Below are 17,995 nucleotides of genomic sequence, written 5' to 3'. Positions count from 1 at the left end.
ATTGGTCGAAACAGAAGTCTGATGTCTAGGGCAGCGTGGCGACATATGTCGGATGATGCCCGTTGCAACGGTTTATTACTTCGCCCATCTTGTCTTATGTCATTGTTGTCTTATCACTGAGATGCCAGAACGCTGGGTGAGGTGACAATTGGACTAGCGGACTGGTTCTGTCCCACCGTTTGGGGATAAATTGATGTAGCCGAGCCACTGGGCTACGCGGAGGATCCATTCCGGTTTACAGAGCCAAGTGCCATTGACTTGATCGGCGGAGATGAGCTGATTTTTGGCATTGTGTGGTCCGGGGGGTGTTGAGTAGTCCATCCGGCAATGAGGTGCCGGGCAACTATTTACCACGGGCTATCCACTACGGTATCTTTGCGAGAGTGGTTGTTCCCGACCAAGAGATAACATGTGAGAAGCAGACGAGACGCCATCTTTGGTCCAAGATTCGAACCTAGCCCGGAGAGTGTGGACTATTTGCGGTAAGACTGAGATTTGGTCCTAGATTGAACAGCCTCTACCAGGTGGCGAAGCAGAAACGACGATGTCCAAGGTCCAGACAGGCAAAGGGAACCAACTTCAGGGATACAAAAGGTTTTTCCAACTTTCGATTTACATTTCATTGCATGGCGAGAGTAGCTGAGGTGTGGGATTACCGTAGCATGGTTCCCTTCAATCCACTTTCAAGGTGCGGCCCGGGCAATATGGGGTCATGCCATGGGCTGCGTGAAAGAGATCCTTTGTCCAGGAAATTCGCCAAGGCATCTATCTCCCTTGCCCGCTCAAAATCCAGGAACATCGAATTCTAATTCAACGTAAGGGGGCTTTGAAGGAGATGACGGAATATTGTTGTATTGCTCCTCGAGCATCGTACGGAACCTTTCCGGGTCGTAGAGGATTTTTCGAACAGGTATTGCCCCAAAGTTGAAGACCCTGAGAAGCTAAGGGGCTTATGAGAATAGCCGTCATCCATACTCCGTACTCTATGGTACAGTTAGTCCATATGTGGACTTACGTCACTCTCACGCATACCAAGGAAGTAATCCGATAGTTTGCCTTCCTGTCGCTTATGAGAATTCATTCACCCCTGCTCAGCTGTCCAGGAGAGGGGGTGCCCAATCACAACAACTCAGCCAGAGAATGCACAACGGTGAGGGTCATTTAGGTCCGTATCATAGACCACACAACCCTGGCGTTTTTGTACTTCCAGGGGTCTGGGTGGAGTGAAAAAAATGCTGCTGGAAAGTCTATTTGGCGTGGTCAACGCCGTTCATTTCCTGTTGTCGTCTGTCTCCACTGACATGGGGATTGACTAGGCCCTGCACGGGAATCAAAGACTGGACTGCCTCATGTCATCAAGATCTTCAATGTTGGCAATGTCATCTAGCAATCGGTCCGCCATGATGGCAGCTTTTGCTCAGGCTATACTCGTAACATCACCTCTATACGAGAAGGGCCTTAGACGTCGTATAGCGGATGTAGATGCCTCTTGGACTTGAATCTTAACGAGGCTGATTACTGAACTAGCTCAATTCTAGGTCTTCCTAGATGTCGGCGTTGAAGCACCATCATTTTGATACCCTTCTTGAATAAGTTGCGTTTTTTGGAATAGGGCCGAGCATCGCCAATCTCAACTATACGGTCTTCAGGATGAGATCCTTTCCATGGAGTATGGTTTGTGTGTCCAGGAACTCGTTTGGGCAGAAGCCAAACATCCATTGCTCAAACCCAGCGAACAAAGGAGACAAGATTTGAAATCATCCATTAGGTACGTTCTAGATTGTGTCTAGTCCTCTACGGCTTCGTCTGTAACGGCTGCAACTTCACGATCTACATCCTGTAGAACTTCGTCCATCTCAGCTTCCGTCGCCTCCAGACCTTCTGAGCTCATGAGTTTGTTGTCCTTGTCCTCGGCTAGAAATTCATGTCAGCATAACCACAGTCATGTAAACGCAAAACAAAATATGGAAACAAGACAAAGTAATGACTGGAAAAGAACTTACTTCGTGCCTCTACCATCAAGTTCTCCTGTACTTCACAGTCAGTAAGTACAGAATAGTCTCCAATGACACATCTCTTTCCCAAGATGCACTTTGTCAGCTTGCACCCTTTGCCGATGACAACGCCGTCCATCAACAAACACTGAGACAGTTTGGCTCCCTCCTTGATCTGGCAGTTTGCTCCTACGACGGATTCTTTGATTGCTGTCTTTTCTTCTACTGTGACGTTTTCGGCGATGAGGCTGTCCTGTTTGGTGATGGTGGTTCGGGGCTTCACACCTTCCGGGTATGCTACTTTTCGGGGATGCGCAAATGGCGATGCTGCCTCGGGGCCAATCTCATCAATGGACTCGAGCTTGGCTAGTTGCAAGGATACGGCGAGAAGGAGCGGTGCGGTGTCGACACGGCGGATGGTAGCTGGCTTTTCTTGTCCTTCGGTTGGGTGAATGTACGCGAGGACCGCGGGCACGTCCTTGTTTGCCTGCGCGCTCTTGGAGCTGTCCCGGTTGGTCGGTTGCGTTTCCCTTTGCCCTGATGATGATTGCATTCCTGTTGTTTCGGAGCTGGTTGGTGGAACGGCAGCGCTCTCTGAAGTCGAGTCATCATCGGCGGCGTTGCTACTCTGGCAAAGTGAGGTGATTTGTAGCTTGTCTGCAAGCCCAGATTGCCATCCAGCCTTAGCCCACCAGCCGACTACATCCTCGCCCAGAGTTTCCAAGCGCTCGTTCTCCTTGATAAAGTCCAGAATCCAACGTGGGAAGACGTAAATGTGTGCATCCCGATGTGTCGTAAACATGCGGACTCGAGGGTGCGCTCTCAGCAGTCCATGCCGAATAGGCAATGACTTCTTCTCCTCCATGATGTCGTTGAGTGAGTCCGTAGGCATCGAGTAAACCAGTTTTGAGAGATTGGAGAAGATAGGTCCCTTTTGCGAGCTTGACTGCGAAGAAGGAAGCGGTGATGTGGCAATGAAGTCGGTTTCCTCACCTTTCACCACCGCTCCCGATTTGGTGTCGTACCAAACTCCTAGGCCCCCGCTGTGATGGCTCTGGTGACCCTTGGTGCAGCGTCCATCCCCTAGTAAATCAGTGAGGCTTGCAGACTTGACCATCCAGGCTTGGAGAAGCTTGTCTCCGGCCAGCTCGCAGACGAGATCGCACGGTAGGACGACGAAGTCTGACTTTACGAGGTTGCGAACCTCGGGGAGGCGAAGAATTTCTGCGGTTCCAGTGTTGTAATCCAGGTCTGTGGGGGCGAGAATGTCCGGGCGAGGAAGAGGAAGGGCAGTGAGATAGGGATTTATGCTGAATGCCGAGTTCATGGCTTTGGATGCCGACGGTGGGCATATCAGGGTGATATCTGCAAACTGTCAGCTTTCTTGTCATGTATACGAATAGCTGTGCTCTCATGTTGGACATGTAGGGACTTGCAAAAAGTCGAGGAGGAAAAAGGCGTGTGTGTCTCCTACGTGGTGGACAGTCTTGATTAGAGGTGAGTGATGGGCAATGCCTTACTTGTGATGCCCATTCGGTGACAAAAGTCAATGGGATACCATACCATTGGACGATTGGCAACTGGTAGGAGAGCCTTGGGATTCTCATCTGGATTTGATGTGAAGGTAGGGAATGATGATCCTGGGCCGCAAAGGATGAGAGCTTGCAGCCCAGGTGATGGCATCGACATGGCGTGGGGCATTCTAACTATTTGCCCTGGCCAATATGCGGCCGATTAGTGAGTTGGAGCGCGCAGGTTGCAGAATGTAAAGGCTATCGAGTTGAGGAGTCCGTCTGAAGCTTCGAATTCTGTCACCTTGGTGATTGATTGTGTGGGTGACGTGTTTGGTGAGCTTGATATGTCTCAAAGAACTTTTTGTCTGGAGGAGTCACAGCTTGACAGAATTGTCTGGTTGGTGTTTAGTGGGTTGCTTGGATTGGAACGAGGGGCAGATGTGGCTGATGGTGGTATATGCATGAGGCTGGTATGTTTCACCGCCACAAGTAACCTTTCCAGGGTTCACGTGCTGTAATTAGAGGAACAGCACTCCTCCGGAGCTGATGCTGTAATTGTGCCCAACCCCTCGGCACCGGATCTTTGGTGGTCCCGCTTTCCGGGGCGGATGCATGCAATACCTCGGGCCAAACCAGGCGTTGCTGGGCACGAAGCAGAAATGCTCCACTCCATTGTTGACATTGGACACAAAGCAGACAAGAAGCGCAAGCTTGCTCCATGTGCATGCGTGGGACATTGGACATTGACGACACCCACCAGCCACCAGACTTGTCCCAGCTATAACGGTTTGCATCTTCAATCTGCGACATCATTCCAACCAACAGTCTTCTTGCGCCACTCCCGACGTCTCTGGTTCACTTCTTCGAACATTGACCCAGGTGATTGAACCTAAAAGCCCTGTCTTTTTCCTCCTTTGCCCGTCTCCTAGCGATGCGACATCACCCCTTCGCATAAATGTCACCAGATCGGTACGACCGTGGATCCTCCCGGCGCGGTGTTTGGAGCCACTGGGTACCGCTTGTCATAACCCTCACTGTCGCAACTGCTGGTGTGGCAGCATGGGTCTGGAGCCAACGCAAGGACGACGACGAGGACAACGCATTTGAGCACGAGCCCGGCTTGGATTATGAGAATGCTGACTACGGAGACAATCCTGCTTACGGCGCGACGAACCCCGATGCACGAGGGGCAGAACATCCTCCGAGACCATATCAACAAGGCGACGATGCTGCTTCGTACGGTGTAGCAACGGCTCCGAGTGATATTTCCGCCCCAGGATGGGGGGCTCGCATGTCCGGCGCCCTGAGAAGGACGCCAAGTCCCCAGCAATTCTTGGATTCGACAGGCAAAACTGTTGCGGCGGGAATGGCGGCAGCTGGTGCAGCAATGGGCAAGGCTCTGGCTTCCATTCGGGAGGAGGATAAAGCCTACCCAGAGAACCCGTGGCAAGAGGAGGCTGATGCGAAGAAGGATCGTGCGCCTGTCTCGGGAGACAAGAGACGGAAAACCGTTGCGATTGTCGTCTCCGCCGATACCAAAATCTCTGACGTGAATGACGATGGAGCACACGAGCTTGCCGTAAGTAAAGGAAAAAGAAACGCAGTTCTTTTGTACGGTGTGAATATGCTGACCTAAACCTGCGTGTGTAGTCGATCCTGTCCCATATCCCGCGTCACAACGACTTTTCCAAAATCAAGCTTTACATCCTGATCTACGCACCGGATCTGAAGGAGTCCGAGTTGGATGGTACTTCTAGTAACCTGCCGCCGCCTTCTTTGAGCTCGTCATTTTCTAACATTGGTCATGATCAAGCCCAAACACCCGGCGAGGAGACGAAGAGCCCTCTGTATGTTTACGCACGATATACTAATTGAACAATTGAGAGAGACTGCTACTAATGCCCTGAAAACAGCATCGCTCCCTCGAGTGCAAATGCCGCCTACAATGCAGTTTACTCGCAAGCTCTGCACCTAGTAGAGAAGGAAGCGACCATCCTGCCATTCACGACACCAAACGGCCACGTTCACATTCTACGACACGTTCAACCAGAGATCTTGTACCTGCAAGAGTCTCTGAGCGGAGATGGCGGCAGCACCATCACCATGCTCCAAACTTGGTTCCGACATGATATTATTCTAGTGGTTGGCGCCGAGAGCGGGTCCGGAGGACTAGCAGACAGCGAGTCCGAGGCAGAGAAGACTAGCAAACAGATAGAGAAGTGGTGGCAAAGACCTGATCGAGTCGGACGCGGGCGTGGAGTCGTGGTGGTCGACGGTATGCGTGTTCATGATGATTGGGCTCGACGGGTTCAGGGTAGGGAGTGATAGGCAAACTTGAATGGATGGTGGCGGGATCGTTGTTTTCGTGTAAATGAGTTCAATAGCTTACGTACATGTGTTGTCTGTGTTTTATGTTAAATTGACAGTTGAGATAGCATGGCTGAATGGACACGTGTGACTTGTTCATGTGGTCTTTCAATCATGAACTACAATAGGCCGTGAACGCAACTACAAATGCAAGTGTGAAGACGGATCCTTGGGGGACCCAAGCTAGCCGAGCTTTGGTCGTTCACTAAAGATAGAATTGCATTGCTCGACAAAGTATACTTTCACAGTGGCATGCACCGCCAAACCTTGACTTGAACTTGAACTCCTCAGTTCTGCTTCCGCAGCGCGTTTGCACATGTCATTCAATATTCTCATGTCTGGACTGGTACCTTTTTGTCGCCTCAGCTGCCAGCCAGCCACACAGTACTTAAGTAAGGGGCGTGCGACGCTACAACGCATCACGTGACGTCCAGGTGCGCGTGAGACTCTGTCAGCCTGTCATGAGCCAGGGCAGGTGAAGCGGAACCTCAATGAACATTTGCCTGGCATCAACGGGGTGCGAAGCGCTGCGCCAGCGTCCTTCATTAACCGATCAGTATCAGCAGAATCATTAATACTGTCGTACCATATCTCATGGATTAGCAGCGGCGCTCTTTTAAGCTTTCCGCCGCGCTGCACGGCCAAAACTTCAATCTCTTACTCTGCCGGCCTATTCAAGTACCACCATTGACGTCTCCGCAATTCACCACTAGCGCAGTGCGACTCTCGACATCAGACTTCGACTTCATCCATATCTATCGTTCCCTCTTCCTCATCGCAACGCTTTCGAATCAATCGACCCTCAGCCCAGCCCGACTCGGGGAATCCATGATCACGCATTCGCCTCACGAATCACGGTCGGACTGCAGCCGCAACAGTAGTTGAGCGCGAAAAGGCGTGATATCAGCCGTGGACGGCATCCGCGAGCCACCATGGCGCCTGCCAGCCCCGTCGTTCAGCAGAATGGCGCGGCCAAGATAAAGCGGCCAGTTCCCCCTGGCATTCAAACAAATGGCATCACGTCGTCGAATTCATCGCCGTCGCCTTCCATGTCGGCTAAGAAACCCCCCTCAAGCGCGAAACAGGCCCCGAACTCGGCCAGCGATAGATCCATCACCGCCTCCACCGTTCGCCCAGTCAATCGGGCGCGCCGCGAAACATCATCCCAGGCACCAGGTAGGAACTCGAGAAACAGCGCAGGCATGCGTACCGGCTCGTTTTCTGCGGGTGCTGGTGCCCAGGATGATGGTCCTCTTCCCTATGGTATGATTGATACTCCGTTTCCTCCACCTCCTCCCCGCGTCCGTCGCTGCGTGGGCGTTATCCGCTAACAAGGCGTGTCTCTGCGACTAGATGTTACCCCTCAATATATCTTGAGAAAGCACAGGGGCAAGCCTCCCTCGTTGGTAGTCCACATGCATGCTGCCCACTTCCGATTCGATGGACAAGAAGGAACGTTTCCCTATAAATCGCCGATGGGGAAGTTCGTCGAACACCTGAGAGCACGCACTATACCGCACGATCTTCTCTGGCATTTCATCGACGCCAACGTTCCGTTCTACGACGGCTGTCTCATTGTCCAAATTCATGATCACAAGTCCCTTGCGCAGACAACCAAAGCCGTCACCAAGGCTTCACCGACATCCAATGCCGTGGTGCCTTCTTCTATTCATAACTACAATCAGTGTCTAACGCCCTCCCCGTACGTGCCATTTCCAAAAGAAGAACAAAGCTCGGAAAATGGCGTGGCAGGGACCAAGGATGCCGAGAGTTCGAAGGAGAAGCAGGAAGAAGACAAGGATAAGGACAGCATGCCTGCTCCATCACAACCATTGGAATCTACGACGGCCAAGGAGGCAGCGAAGCCCAAGATTTTCACCGCCGTGTTGCACCCCACTCCAGAGTCTCTGCAAATGGATCTCAAGATAAAGGCTTCCACGCCAAGGGGGGACGGTAAGGGAGTCAATGACACACCGTCACTTGCACCGCCGTCGACCCCTTTGTCCCTTGTTCCGCCAACGCCAACCGTTGGCAGCATGCCGCCACCTGCCATCAAGCGCCAAAAGAAGGAGAAGATGGAATTGGACAACAGTTCGATATATGCGGTCGAGGGACAAATTCTTTTGGCGACAACTGCGCCGTTAATGCTGGAGCCAACTCGGAATGCCGAAGAGACTATTCTTTTACTAGAAATGATGGCGCATCCGAATCATTCTGAGCCTCCTCCGCAACCTAAGACTCGTAAGAGAACAGTTGCTGAGATGGCTGCTGATGAGGCTGCCGCCGCCGATCAAGAACGATACATGCTTGTCCTGGATGACAGGCTCTCGGGGAACACCTCTGGTGCTCCAGGTGCTGGTGCAACAGATGGTGAAGCACAGACGAACGCAGCCACCTTCGAGCCGAGGTTCGAGAGATTTAAGGTTATAGAGAGCATTAAGCGTGATCATGCGGAGAAGAAGGAACAGGAGAAGATCAAACAGCAAGAGAACGACCGACGCCTGCAGCTTCAGCGGCAAGAGCAATTGTTGCAGGCTCAGAGACAACAGGCAGAAGCGGAGCGTCAAAGGCGTGAGGCTGCTCTCAGGGAGAACCAGATGCGACAAGAAGCACAACGGCAACAACTGGCACAACGCAATGCTACTGCAGCGGCCGCAGCTCAGAGCCAACAGCAACAACAAGCCCAACAGGCAGCTCAGCAGCAGCAGCAGCAACAGCAACAGCAGCAACAGCAACAACCACAACCCCAACAGGCTCAAGCCCAGCAGACACAGCATGCCCACCCCGTTCAGAACGGTATGACCGGCAACATGCCGAATGGCGTCCCGGCCGGTGGACAGAATGCCGTGGCTAATACCATGCAAGCAGCCGCACAACCTCGCTTCCCGGCACAAATGGCGCAAGCTGCAGCAGCTTCTTCTCCTGTGATCCGACAAGGAACACCACAAAATATGTCCTCACCAATGGTGGGCAGTGTACCCATGCAGCAAACTAACTCCAACATGGCGACGAGTCCTCCTCGACCACCATCTGTCGTTCAGAACAGCCAGATGTCGGTCCCGATGGCACATAATATGTCTGCCAGGGGCAGTCAACAGAGCCATCCTTCCGGTACTCCCCGCCTGCCGAACTCGACACCCAATATGCCACATGGTACACCTATCAACCGACAAGCCATGGCGGCCACTCCACGCATGTCACAAGCTAGCCCTCCTCCAAATATGATGGCACAGAATTCTCAGATGAGCCAGGCCCAGGCCATGATGATGAATCAGCAGGGTATGAACCAACACAACCCGCAAATATTTGCGCAAATGGCGGCGCAACAACGGGCGATTGCAGCACAGCAGCAGATGGCAGCTATGCAAAATGGAGGCGCCAACGCGGGCATGAACCCCCAGGGATTCTCACCCCAGCAACATCAAGTGATGCAAATGATGCAGAGGCAGTTGATGTTACAGCAGCAGCAGCAACAACAACAACAAGCTCAGCAACAGCAACAGCAGCAACCCCAGCAGCAGGCAGGCATGATGACCCCTCAACAGCAGCAGCAGCTTGCTCAGCAGTATGCGCAACTACAACAGAATATGCAAGGCAATCAAATGCGGCAGATGACACCACAGATGCAGGCACAGATTCAGCAAATGGCACGCATGGGACAGATGGGTAACCCAATGCAGAGACAGGTCAGCGGACAGATGATGAACGGTAACAACGCAAATATGCAAGCGTTTGCAGCTATGCAGTTACAACAGCAACAACAACAAGCACAGCAGCAACAGCAGCAGCAGCAGCAACAACAACAACATCATCCACAACAACAGGGCCAGCCTCAACCACAACAAATGAGTGCCAATCCTATCCAAGCGCAGATACAGATGAATGCTCGGCAGATTTATGCCCGGTTGATGCAGGGTGCAGTTGCCAAGTTTGGCAGTGCTGAAAATGTGCCACAGGAGACACTTGACAAGATGAAGCAGAACTCATTCCTGCAAGCCCAGCAGATGATTCAACAGACAGTGATCCAACGACGGGCACAACAACAGCAAATGATGCTGCAACAACAACAGCAGCAGGCTGCCATGCAGGGGATGGGCGGCATGATGGGACATCAAGGCATGTAAAAACAGGGGCAGCAGATGCTATGACAAGCAGTTGAGTGAGGTAACGGTGCAATGAGAACGAGAAGAGGAAACCGGTGGTTCGTATTGTGCATTTCTAACAAAAAGGGGGCGGTAACTGGAGTTTATGGTGTAGCCGATGTCACGGTGACTATTTTCTTTTTCGTTTTTGTTCTCATGATTCATTGTTTTCCTCTTCTTGGGTTCTGTCTCTTTCCTCCTTTTTTTTTTATTGTTATTTTCCCTCTTCGTTTGCAAATCGGGCGCGGACCTTGAATACCCCACGGATTTGATTTGAGACATGTTCATGTATTGAAAGAGCGAACAACGGGCACGGGCGGATGACCATATGGATTTTAAGACTGGCAGCGTAAATTTCATATTGGCTCCAGCATGGCGTTACCTGGCTTCATCAGGAAGGTGAAGATGGCTTTTGTACATTATACACTTTGTTAGATTATGCATCATGGTCACGAAGGGGATGCTTTTGGTTTTTTGAGACGATGCAGAATAATTGAGAACAGCGACAGTGTAACTCTTTGTATACTCGTGTGGTGAATGGTGAATGGTGAATGGCGAATGCATGAAATATGTGAATTCCAAGTAGTCCGTAGCAGTGTTGTTGATGTTGGCAACTTGATGACAGAGGAGCACCGAGGCCAGAGAATGACGAGCAGGACGTCGTGGACGCAGAGACTCGACGGTAAAGTGGGTCACGTGGAGTCTCCACAGGAGGTTCGAGGTCCATGTCCGTCATGCCCCAATTGTCCACGGCTCACGGCTGCCCAGGAGGGAAGCTGGTCACGTCTGAGGACCAAAGCAGCCGAACCAAGTACCACCACCTCCTCCTCCAACAACCGGACTCACATTCTAGCTCAACGTGACCCAATCCCATCCCATCCCATCCCATCCAACATCGAACCGGGGGGAAAATCGTTGTTGCCTTCTCGTCTCTCTTTTGATCTTCTCTTTGACCTTTGCATAGCGACACACTTCTCCTCTCCAACCTTTCCTTCGTTTTCCATCCGTGTCTCGCCGGCATCTTCATCCCCCTGCGTTCGAAATATCCGAATCAGTTCATCACAAAACCAGTCCCGATGTATCCGCCACAATTATCGGCGGTGTTGCTGCCGCTACTGCTGGCGCCGCTGCCAACCATGGCCATGCTGCATTGCGAAAATATCCTTGTCAACGGCTACAAGTTCAACTTGCAGACACTCAAAGGGCCGCATTCGGTTGTCACTTCTAAATACGACTCGGAGACCCATACCTACCATAATACGACGTACACTCTGGATGTGTGCCAGCCTTTGAAGAAGAGCAGCAAGAGCAAATCCAAGGACCAGTGTCCTAACGGCACTAGAGGTACGTGGCTAGTAGAATAATTTGATACGTAGGAGAGATGGGGGGGTTCTTGCTAGGGGGCGCGATTTGCTGACGATACCTGATGCAGTGTGTGCTATTTCGCGATTCATCCAAGACGATATTGACCGGGTCGAGACGATTACTGCCATCGCTGGAGCATTGGAGAATTCGGGCGGAACTCAATTTGAGTATGAGGCCACAAGACTAAACGGCAGCGACTCAAACAGCGATTCGAAAAAGGAGGGTCTGCGGCTGCTGCTCAAGGGTGGCAAGCATCCTCTTACGGGAAAGGACGGCCGCGAACAGAGAGCTATTGTCGAGTTCCTGTGCGACCCGGACAAGGAGGGCACTGAGGGTGAATGGGAGGAGTCCGAGGACAAGTACTCCAAGCTTCGTCGCCGTGAAGACAAGGAAGGCGATGGCGAGAAAGATGGGTCGTTTGCGGAGCATCAGCTGAAGAATGACAAGGCTGCGCTGATCTGGGAGAGCTACGGGCCAGAAAAGGACGCTGATGTTTTGCGACTTACTTGGCATACAAAGCATGCTTGCGAGAAGCGAGGTGGAAACGGTGACGATAACAAGGGCGATGGTGGGAACAGCAGCGCTTCTTGGGGCTTCTTCACCTGGCTTGTCATTGTGTGAGTTGATGTTACCTTACCCGCAGACGTTTTACACGTCAACTTTCTCTTTTGCTAACCTTCCTGCTCGTGTAGTGCCTTTTTGGGCATCGCCGCATATCTAATCTTTGGTTCCTGGCTCAACTATAACCGATACGGCGCTCGAGGCTGGGATCTGATTCCTCATGGCGACACGCTCCGGGATGTGCCGTACCTGCTGAAGGATTGGACAAGACGTGTGTTGAATACCGTCCAAGGCACAGGAAGCCGCGGAGGGTACAGCGCCGTCTAGGAGGGTGCGTTGGAGACTTTAGACGGGAGGTAACAAACAATGGTGTTAAACAAGTGAGCTTGTCGGAATGCCGAGCTTTAATTTACAAAAGAGGAGGGCTTCCTGTGGGTCCAAGGAGGCGTTTTTGGGATGCATTGTAAGAATTATTTTGCGCGATTGTACAGATTATGGAATGGGAAGAAGCGGAGCCAGTCTCGCAATCACCTTCGTACTGTGATGGGTGGCCTGGGGTTTGTTTTGATGGTAGAATTGACCGAGTACGAGTAGCAACATTATGTATACAAGGGAGCACGCTCGTACGTAGATGGTGGACGATGGATGGACCTGGCTTGAATGCATACAGTATGATTAACACAACCCACAACACACAGCATGATGTCTTCCTAAACAGAGGTGCCAAATGCAGCTACTGTTAACCAACAACGTTATTAAAATTAATGACATGCCGAGTGCATCCCATGATTCAATTATGCAATTCAATGCAAGCAAGTCTTGGCAGACACCACTTTCGCAACTTTCTCCATCCACGACAATGACACACTCAACCATCCACCTCGGAGCGACACCGGAGAACGACCATCACTATCGATAAGCAACGGCGCAACAAAAATGTCCATGTCAACGTCAACGCCCTTTGCTTGAACCATCCCACCAGACCCCTTCGGCGGCCACCCCGATTTAAATACTCGTCACAACCCCAATTGGGCATATTTGTCTTTCCATTTCGTCCTCGGACAAAGTGTACCGGAAATACACAAGCAAAAATGGCCATGAGGGTCCCTGTCCGGACGTCCCTCCTTGTGTCACGGCAATGGAGCGCCTCCCACTGCCGGCGCTTTGCCTCGACGAATCTCTCAGATACTATTAAGAAGACAATCAATGCAAGTTACGGACACTATACATATTCTACGCCCTAGCTAATTGTATAAAATAGCGAGATGCGTCGCTGCCGAATCCTGACCCGTCGGCCGATTCTCCCTCCGCAGCGCTGGTCAACGAGCACGCACCGTACATGGTGGCCACGTATGCGCGCCCGCCGCCCGTGTTCGTCCAGGGAGAGGGGTCGTATGTGTGGGACGTGGAGAATAGGAAGTATCTCGATTTCACGGCCGGTATTGCGGTAACGTCGTTGGGGCATAGTGACGCCGAGTTTACAAACTTGTTGACGCAGCAGGTACGCCTCCCCTCCAAATATAGTCATTTTGGATTCGTGTTTCTTACTGTCGTTGTAGGCCAAGACGCTTATCCACGCTTCTAATCTGTACTACAATCCATGGACGGGGGCCCTCTCCAAATTGTTGGTGGAAACGACCCGCTCGTCGGGGGGAATGCACGACGCAGCGAGGGTGTTCGTCTGCAATTCCGGCAGCGAGGCCAACGAGGCGGCTATCAAATTCGCCCGCAAGACAGGCAAGATCCTAGACCCATCAGGGGAAAAGACGGAAGTCGTGTCCTTCAACAATGCGTTCCACGGCCGCACAATGGGGTCCCTGTCGGCGACCCATAATCCCAAGTATCAGAAGCCGTTTGCGCCCATGGTCCCCGGCTTCGTGCAAGGCACGTACAACGACATCAACGGGATCAAGAGCCTCGTCACGGAGAAGACGTGCGGTGTCATCGTGGAGCCTATCCAGGGCGAGGGCGGCGTCATGACTGGCTCGGAGGAATTTCTGGTCGCGCTGGCGCAGCGGTGTCGCGAGGTGGGCGCCGTGCTGATATATGATGAGATTCAGTGCGGGATGGGCCGCACGGGGACGTTTTGGGCGCACGGGTCGCTGGCGAAGGAGGCGCATCCTGATGTTATTACGACGGCGAAGGCGCTGGGGAATGGGTTCCCCATAGGGGCGGTGGTGGTGAATGATTTTGTGGGTGATAAGATTCAGGTTGGCGATCATGGGACTACGTTTGGTGGGAATCCGCTGGCGTGTCGGCTGGCGCATTATCTGGTTGGTCGGCTTTCTGACGAGACGTTGCGGAAGGGCGTGGTCGAGAAAGGGAGGTTGTTTAGGGACGGGTTTGATAAGTTGAGGGAGCGGTTTCCCGAGCTGATTACGGAGGTTAGGGGACGGGGCTTGATTTTGGGCTTGCAGTTGACGGAGGATCCTGGTGCTATTGTCAAGGCCGCGAGGGAGAGGGGCCTATTGGTGATTACGGCGGGTACGAATACGTTGCGGTTTGTGCCGAGTTTGGTGGTTTCGGAGGAGGAGATTGCGGAGGGTTTGGAGATTTTGGGTGAGGCTATTGCCGCGACTAGGTGAGTTTGGGGATGTGGTTATACATTTGTTGGTATTCAGGGAAAAAAGGTTATAGAAGCGCAAATACTTTGGGTATTATGATGGAGACTTTGCGTTGTCGTTGTAAAATTGCCTTCAGGATGGAGGTGGCTTGCGTTACTACGTCTTGGACTCTGCTGTTTAATGCCTGATGCAAGGCATGATCAGGGGTGGAGGGTATGCATCCTACGATAGAAAACTGCATCTTGCGTCGTCAATGGCATGTGCTGTCCATTCCAAGTGTATTCATTGTCATCATGTCATAAGTATCCTCAACTAACAGGCGGCATGCGTCTTGCCAGTCTTGCCCTGAAGGGAGTGTTCCTCCTCCTGCAACATGTCAGTTATAGCTGAATAGTCACCCCGAAAAAGGTCAAATGCATACCTTGAAGTGCGGAGTTTGGTGGATCGATTCCTGAGCCCGCCCAGAAGACGTCAAGTGTGTCTTGATGTACTCTTCCTGTCGCTTGACTGTCTCGCGATCCATTTCTTCCAACATACCCAGGCAGAGCTTAATATCGCAAATGAGAATATCACACCTGCTACGGGAGAAATCCTCTCGAACCACCACACGAAGCATCTTCATCTTGTTCGTGTTTGGCGCCATGGTGTAGGCAGGGACAACCCATCCACGGGATCGAAGGTGGTGAGCCAGCGCGAATTCGTCATAGTGTCGTTCTTCGCGTCCGCCTTCCTGAGGACCGGCGAAGCGGAAAGCGACGAGTGGAAGGCCCTCTCCGGAGCGCTTAGACATGATGACGAACCCGAGCTTCTCGAGCGAGTCACTGAGATAATCGGCCGTGCGGGTCAAGTTGCTCATGATGTCCCGATAGCCTACCTTGCCGAGACGGATCAGCTGGTAGTATTGGCCAATGACTTGAGATGCCCCCTTGGAGAAGTTGAGGGTAAAAGATGATTGCTGGGCTCCAAGATAGTCAATGTTGAAAACAAGATCTTGAGGCAGATATTCGGGAGCTCGCCAAATGGCCCAGCCGACGCCGGGATAGACCAAACCATACTGCAGACGTGTTAAACAGTCGGAAGTATTTCATTGTATACAACTCAAGAGTGAACTTACCTTGTGGCCAGAAACGTTGATGGAAACGACCTTTTCGCATCTAAAGTCCCATTCCAGATCAGGCACGACAAACGGCGCGACGAAACCGCCACTTGCAGCATCCACATGGATGGGGACATTGATATTCTTCTCGATTAACAGGTCATTCACAGCCTTGACGTCCTCGTAGTCGCCAGTATAAGTAGTGCCCAAGATAAGAACGCAGCCAATTGTGTTTTCATCACACTTGGCCACCATTTCTTCGGGGTCAATGACGAATCGTGTTGGCGTACAGTTGATGAACTTTTCTTCAATCTCGAAATAACGTGTGGCTTTCTCCCAGCAAACTTGGACAGCAGACGACATGATAAGATTTGGATTTTCGGTGCTTTTGCCTTCGGCCTGGCGGCGAATCTTCCAGCGACGCTTCATGGCCAACACTGCTAGCATGATGGCTTCGGATGAACCAACCGAAGAGGTGCCGATAGCACTGCCGCCCGGAGCATGAAACAAATCGCCAATCATGTTGACACAGCGGTTTTGGATGTCAGCAGACTGGGGATATTCCTCGTAGTCGATAAAGTTCTTGGAGAGAGAGTCGGCCATGAGCTTCTCAGCTTCATCTTCCTAATAAAGCTAGTCAGTATGCGAGTGCGGATAGAGGGATGAGAGATTCGGCACCAACCATGTAAGTGGTGACAAAAGAAGCCAAGCTATCCATGTTATTAGCAAGATATCGTGCGATTCGCCCTGCTCTCAGTGTGCAACTTACTTGAGCTTGGGGTTGTTGTCCAAGCTGAGGTCGTCCTTGATCATCCTGTAAGCAATTTCGCGGGGCATGGAACACTCAGGCATGGTGAGCTTCGGCAAGTCCTGCTCAGCAAAGCGAGATCCATACACGCTCGTGGTGAATTGATCCGCATCTGAAGAGAGCTTCAGAGCCTTTCCGGCCTTGTCTGCCAGCCGAGAAACTTTGTCTGCCGTAATGCTAGCGGCATTGCCGTCCCCCTCCTTGTGAATGGCACTGAGATGAACCATTGTATGTCGCGGGGTTGATCAACGTGGGGTCAAGGATAAGGATACTGGAATAGGATGGGTATAATTGGGATTAATACGATATCACAAAGCTGCGCAAAAGGTCAAATTGCGAAGTATGAGAAACAAAAAAGGACCCTATAGATAGTCAGGAAGAGGGGGATGGGGGAAGTGTTATAGCTAGCTATGTGTGCAGAACAACCTGCATATTGGAGCTCGACTAGTCGACGTCAGTGATACACACCTCAGTTTGAGCTCCAGACACCACAGTTCTGGCGACATGGTATCACATTTGCCCACACCTTGTGGCCAAGGCATCGACCAGTACCTTAGCACTAGTCTGAATCACATACTCCATGCATCCCAAAAAACAATCAAGTTGGCCAATACCAAGGCTTGGTTCGGCACGGCCGCTAGTGAAGCGGCTGGGTTGATTGTCCCTCTTTGTCCTGGTTCGGTAGCTCCTCAAGTTAGGCCAGGGGTTGTGGCTGGTTTTCGATGCATTTCATCACCAAACATATTGAGCGCCTCGGATCTGACGGCTCATGTTGTGGTGCTAAAAATGGGCCAGCAACGACTGCTTGAGAGGCTGGACAATATGCCACGCTGCCAGACCAGTGAGCGGCCTCCAGAACACCTCGGGGTCATCCAACTGCATGTACGAAGAGGTGGGAAAAAAGTCCCCCAATCATTCAATAAACGCCGCTTCAACGCCTGATCTCCCCACTCTGAGGTTGCCAGATCGCAGCCGTGTTTGCCGGACGCTGCCACTTGAGCTTCTTGGTCATATGGGGTGGTGGGGAGCAGATCAAGCGTGTCAGATACCGGGCGAGCAAGCTGCCCTCTCTCTTTGCCGTGAATCGTGCGTCATTGATTAGATGCCCGTGGGGTTGGATTTGATGTGAAACTGAATCCGATTGTTCAAGCGTTGTAGTCGGAAACTGACCCGAATGTACGACCCCTGACAGTGCGTGACTTGACTTGTTGCTGGTGTGGTCAAAACTGGAGTTGATGTTGGGCCATGCATGGTACTCATGGCTCAATACTAGAAGACATTAACGCAAAGAACAAGGGCTGGGTTTTGAGGGGTTCTGAGGGCTCACTGCAACAGTGAAAGAGTTCATGTAGTCATGTCACATTATGTGGGATGCGGATGTTCATGCCAAATGAGTGTGCAGAAATTGATGCTGCTCTTGCAAAGCAGGATGCGTCTGGGTGGGCAGGGTGCTGCAGCCATCAATTGGGCAGGAGCGACGCCAAGCTACTTTCCAAAAGGAGCCGAGAGACACATACGACGAGATTAGCTGGACCAGACTCTTTCTGACGAGTAAAGTCTTGAGCCAAATCCATCATGTCTAAA

The 17,995-nt window shown here is 51.8% G+C and overlaps 7 protein-coding genes across 7 annotated transcripts; 5 read left to right on the top strand and 2 right to left on the bottom strand.

The window, feature by feature from the left end:
- Positions 1-626: 626 nt before the first annotated feature.
- VFPPC_16697 (hypothetical protein) lies at positions 627-809 on the top strand (the record flags this gene model as incomplete). Its single annotated transcript, XM_018294450.1, has 1 exon — positions 627-809. The coding sequence occupies one exon, from the start codon at positions 627-629 to the stop codon at positions 807-809; it is 183 nt and encodes a 60-aa protein (XP_018138896.1).
- Positions 810-1,786: 977 nt separating this feature from the next.
- On the bottom strand, positions 1,787-3,683 carry VFPPC_02106 (eukaryotic translation initiation factor subunit eIF2B-gamma; the record flags this gene model as incomplete). Its single annotated transcript, XM_022428265.1, has 3 exons — positions 1,787-1,914; positions 2,004-3,359; positions 3,515-3,683. The coding sequence occupies 3 exons, from the start codon at positions 3,681-3,683 to the stop codon at positions 1,787-1,789; spliced, it is 1,653 nt and encodes a 550-aa protein (XP_022284117.1).
- Positions 3,684-4,463: 780 nt separating this feature from the next.
- VFPPC_02105 (peroxin 22-like protein) lies at positions 4,464-5,833 on the top strand (the record flags this gene model as incomplete). Its single annotated transcript, XM_018281814.1, has 3 exons — positions 4,464-5,087; positions 5,159-5,355; positions 5,422-5,833. The coding sequence occupies 3 exons, from the start codon at positions 4,464-4,466 to the stop codon at positions 5,831-5,833; spliced, it is 1,233 nt and encodes a 410-aa protein (XP_018138894.1).
- Positions 5,834-6,807: 974 nt separating this feature from the next.
- On the top strand, positions 6,808-9,999 carry VFPPC_13206 (transcription factor SPT20; the record flags this gene model as incomplete). The annotated part of the gene is made up of 2 exons (XM_022428867.1): positions 6,808-7,138; positions 7,229-9,999. The coding sequence occupies 2 exons, from the start codon at positions 6,808-6,810 to the stop codon at positions 9,997-9,999; spliced, it is 3,102 nt and encodes a 1,033-aa protein (XP_022284116.1).
- Positions 10,000-11,153: 1,154 nt separating this feature from the next.
- Positions 11,154-12,270, top strand: VFPPC_02104 (autophagy-related protein 27; the record flags this gene model as incomplete). Its single annotated transcript, XM_018281813.1, has 3 exons — positions 11,154-11,361; positions 11,450-11,999; positions 12,075-12,270. The coding sequence occupies 3 exons, from the start codon at positions 11,154-11,156 to the stop codon at positions 12,268-12,270; spliced, it is 954 nt and encodes a 317-aa protein (XP_018138892.1).
- A 764-nt stretch (positions 12,271-13,034) lies between these two features.
- VFPPC_02103 (acetylornithine aminotransferase, mitochondrial precursor) lies at positions 13,035-14,528 on the top strand (the record flags this gene model as incomplete). Its single annotated transcript, XM_018281812.1, has 3 exons — positions 13,035-13,052; positions 13,205-13,444; positions 13,503-14,528. The coding sequence occupies 3 exons, from the start codon at positions 13,035-13,037 to the stop codon at positions 14,526-14,528; spliced, it is 1,284 nt and encodes a 427-aa protein (XP_018138891.1).
- A 291-nt stretch (positions 14,529-14,819) lies between these two features.
- Positions 14,820-16,638, bottom strand: VFPPC_13205 (glutamate decarboxylase; the record flags this gene model as incomplete). The annotated part of the gene is made up of 5 exons (XM_018290982.1): positions 14,820-14,873; positions 14,929-15,561; positions 15,622-16,227; positions 16,286-16,313; positions 16,373-16,638. 5 exons carry the CDS (start codon positions 16,636-16,638, stop codon positions 14,820-14,822), a joined length of 1,587 nt encoding a protein of 528 aa, XP_018138890.1.
- Between the last annotated feature and the right edge of the window lie 1,357 nt (positions 16,639-17,995).

Source organism: Pochonia chlamydosporia, chromosome 1, assembly GCF_001653235.2.
Source record: "Pochonia chlamydosporia 170 chromosome 1, whole genome shotgun sequence".
Lineage (NCBI taxonomy): Eukaryota > Fungi > Ascomycota > Sordariomycetes > Hypocreales > Clavicipitaceae > Pochonia > Pochonia chlamydosporia.
Note: the sequence above shows the minus strand (reverse complement) of the source record. Positions and strands in the feature narration are given on the sequence as shown.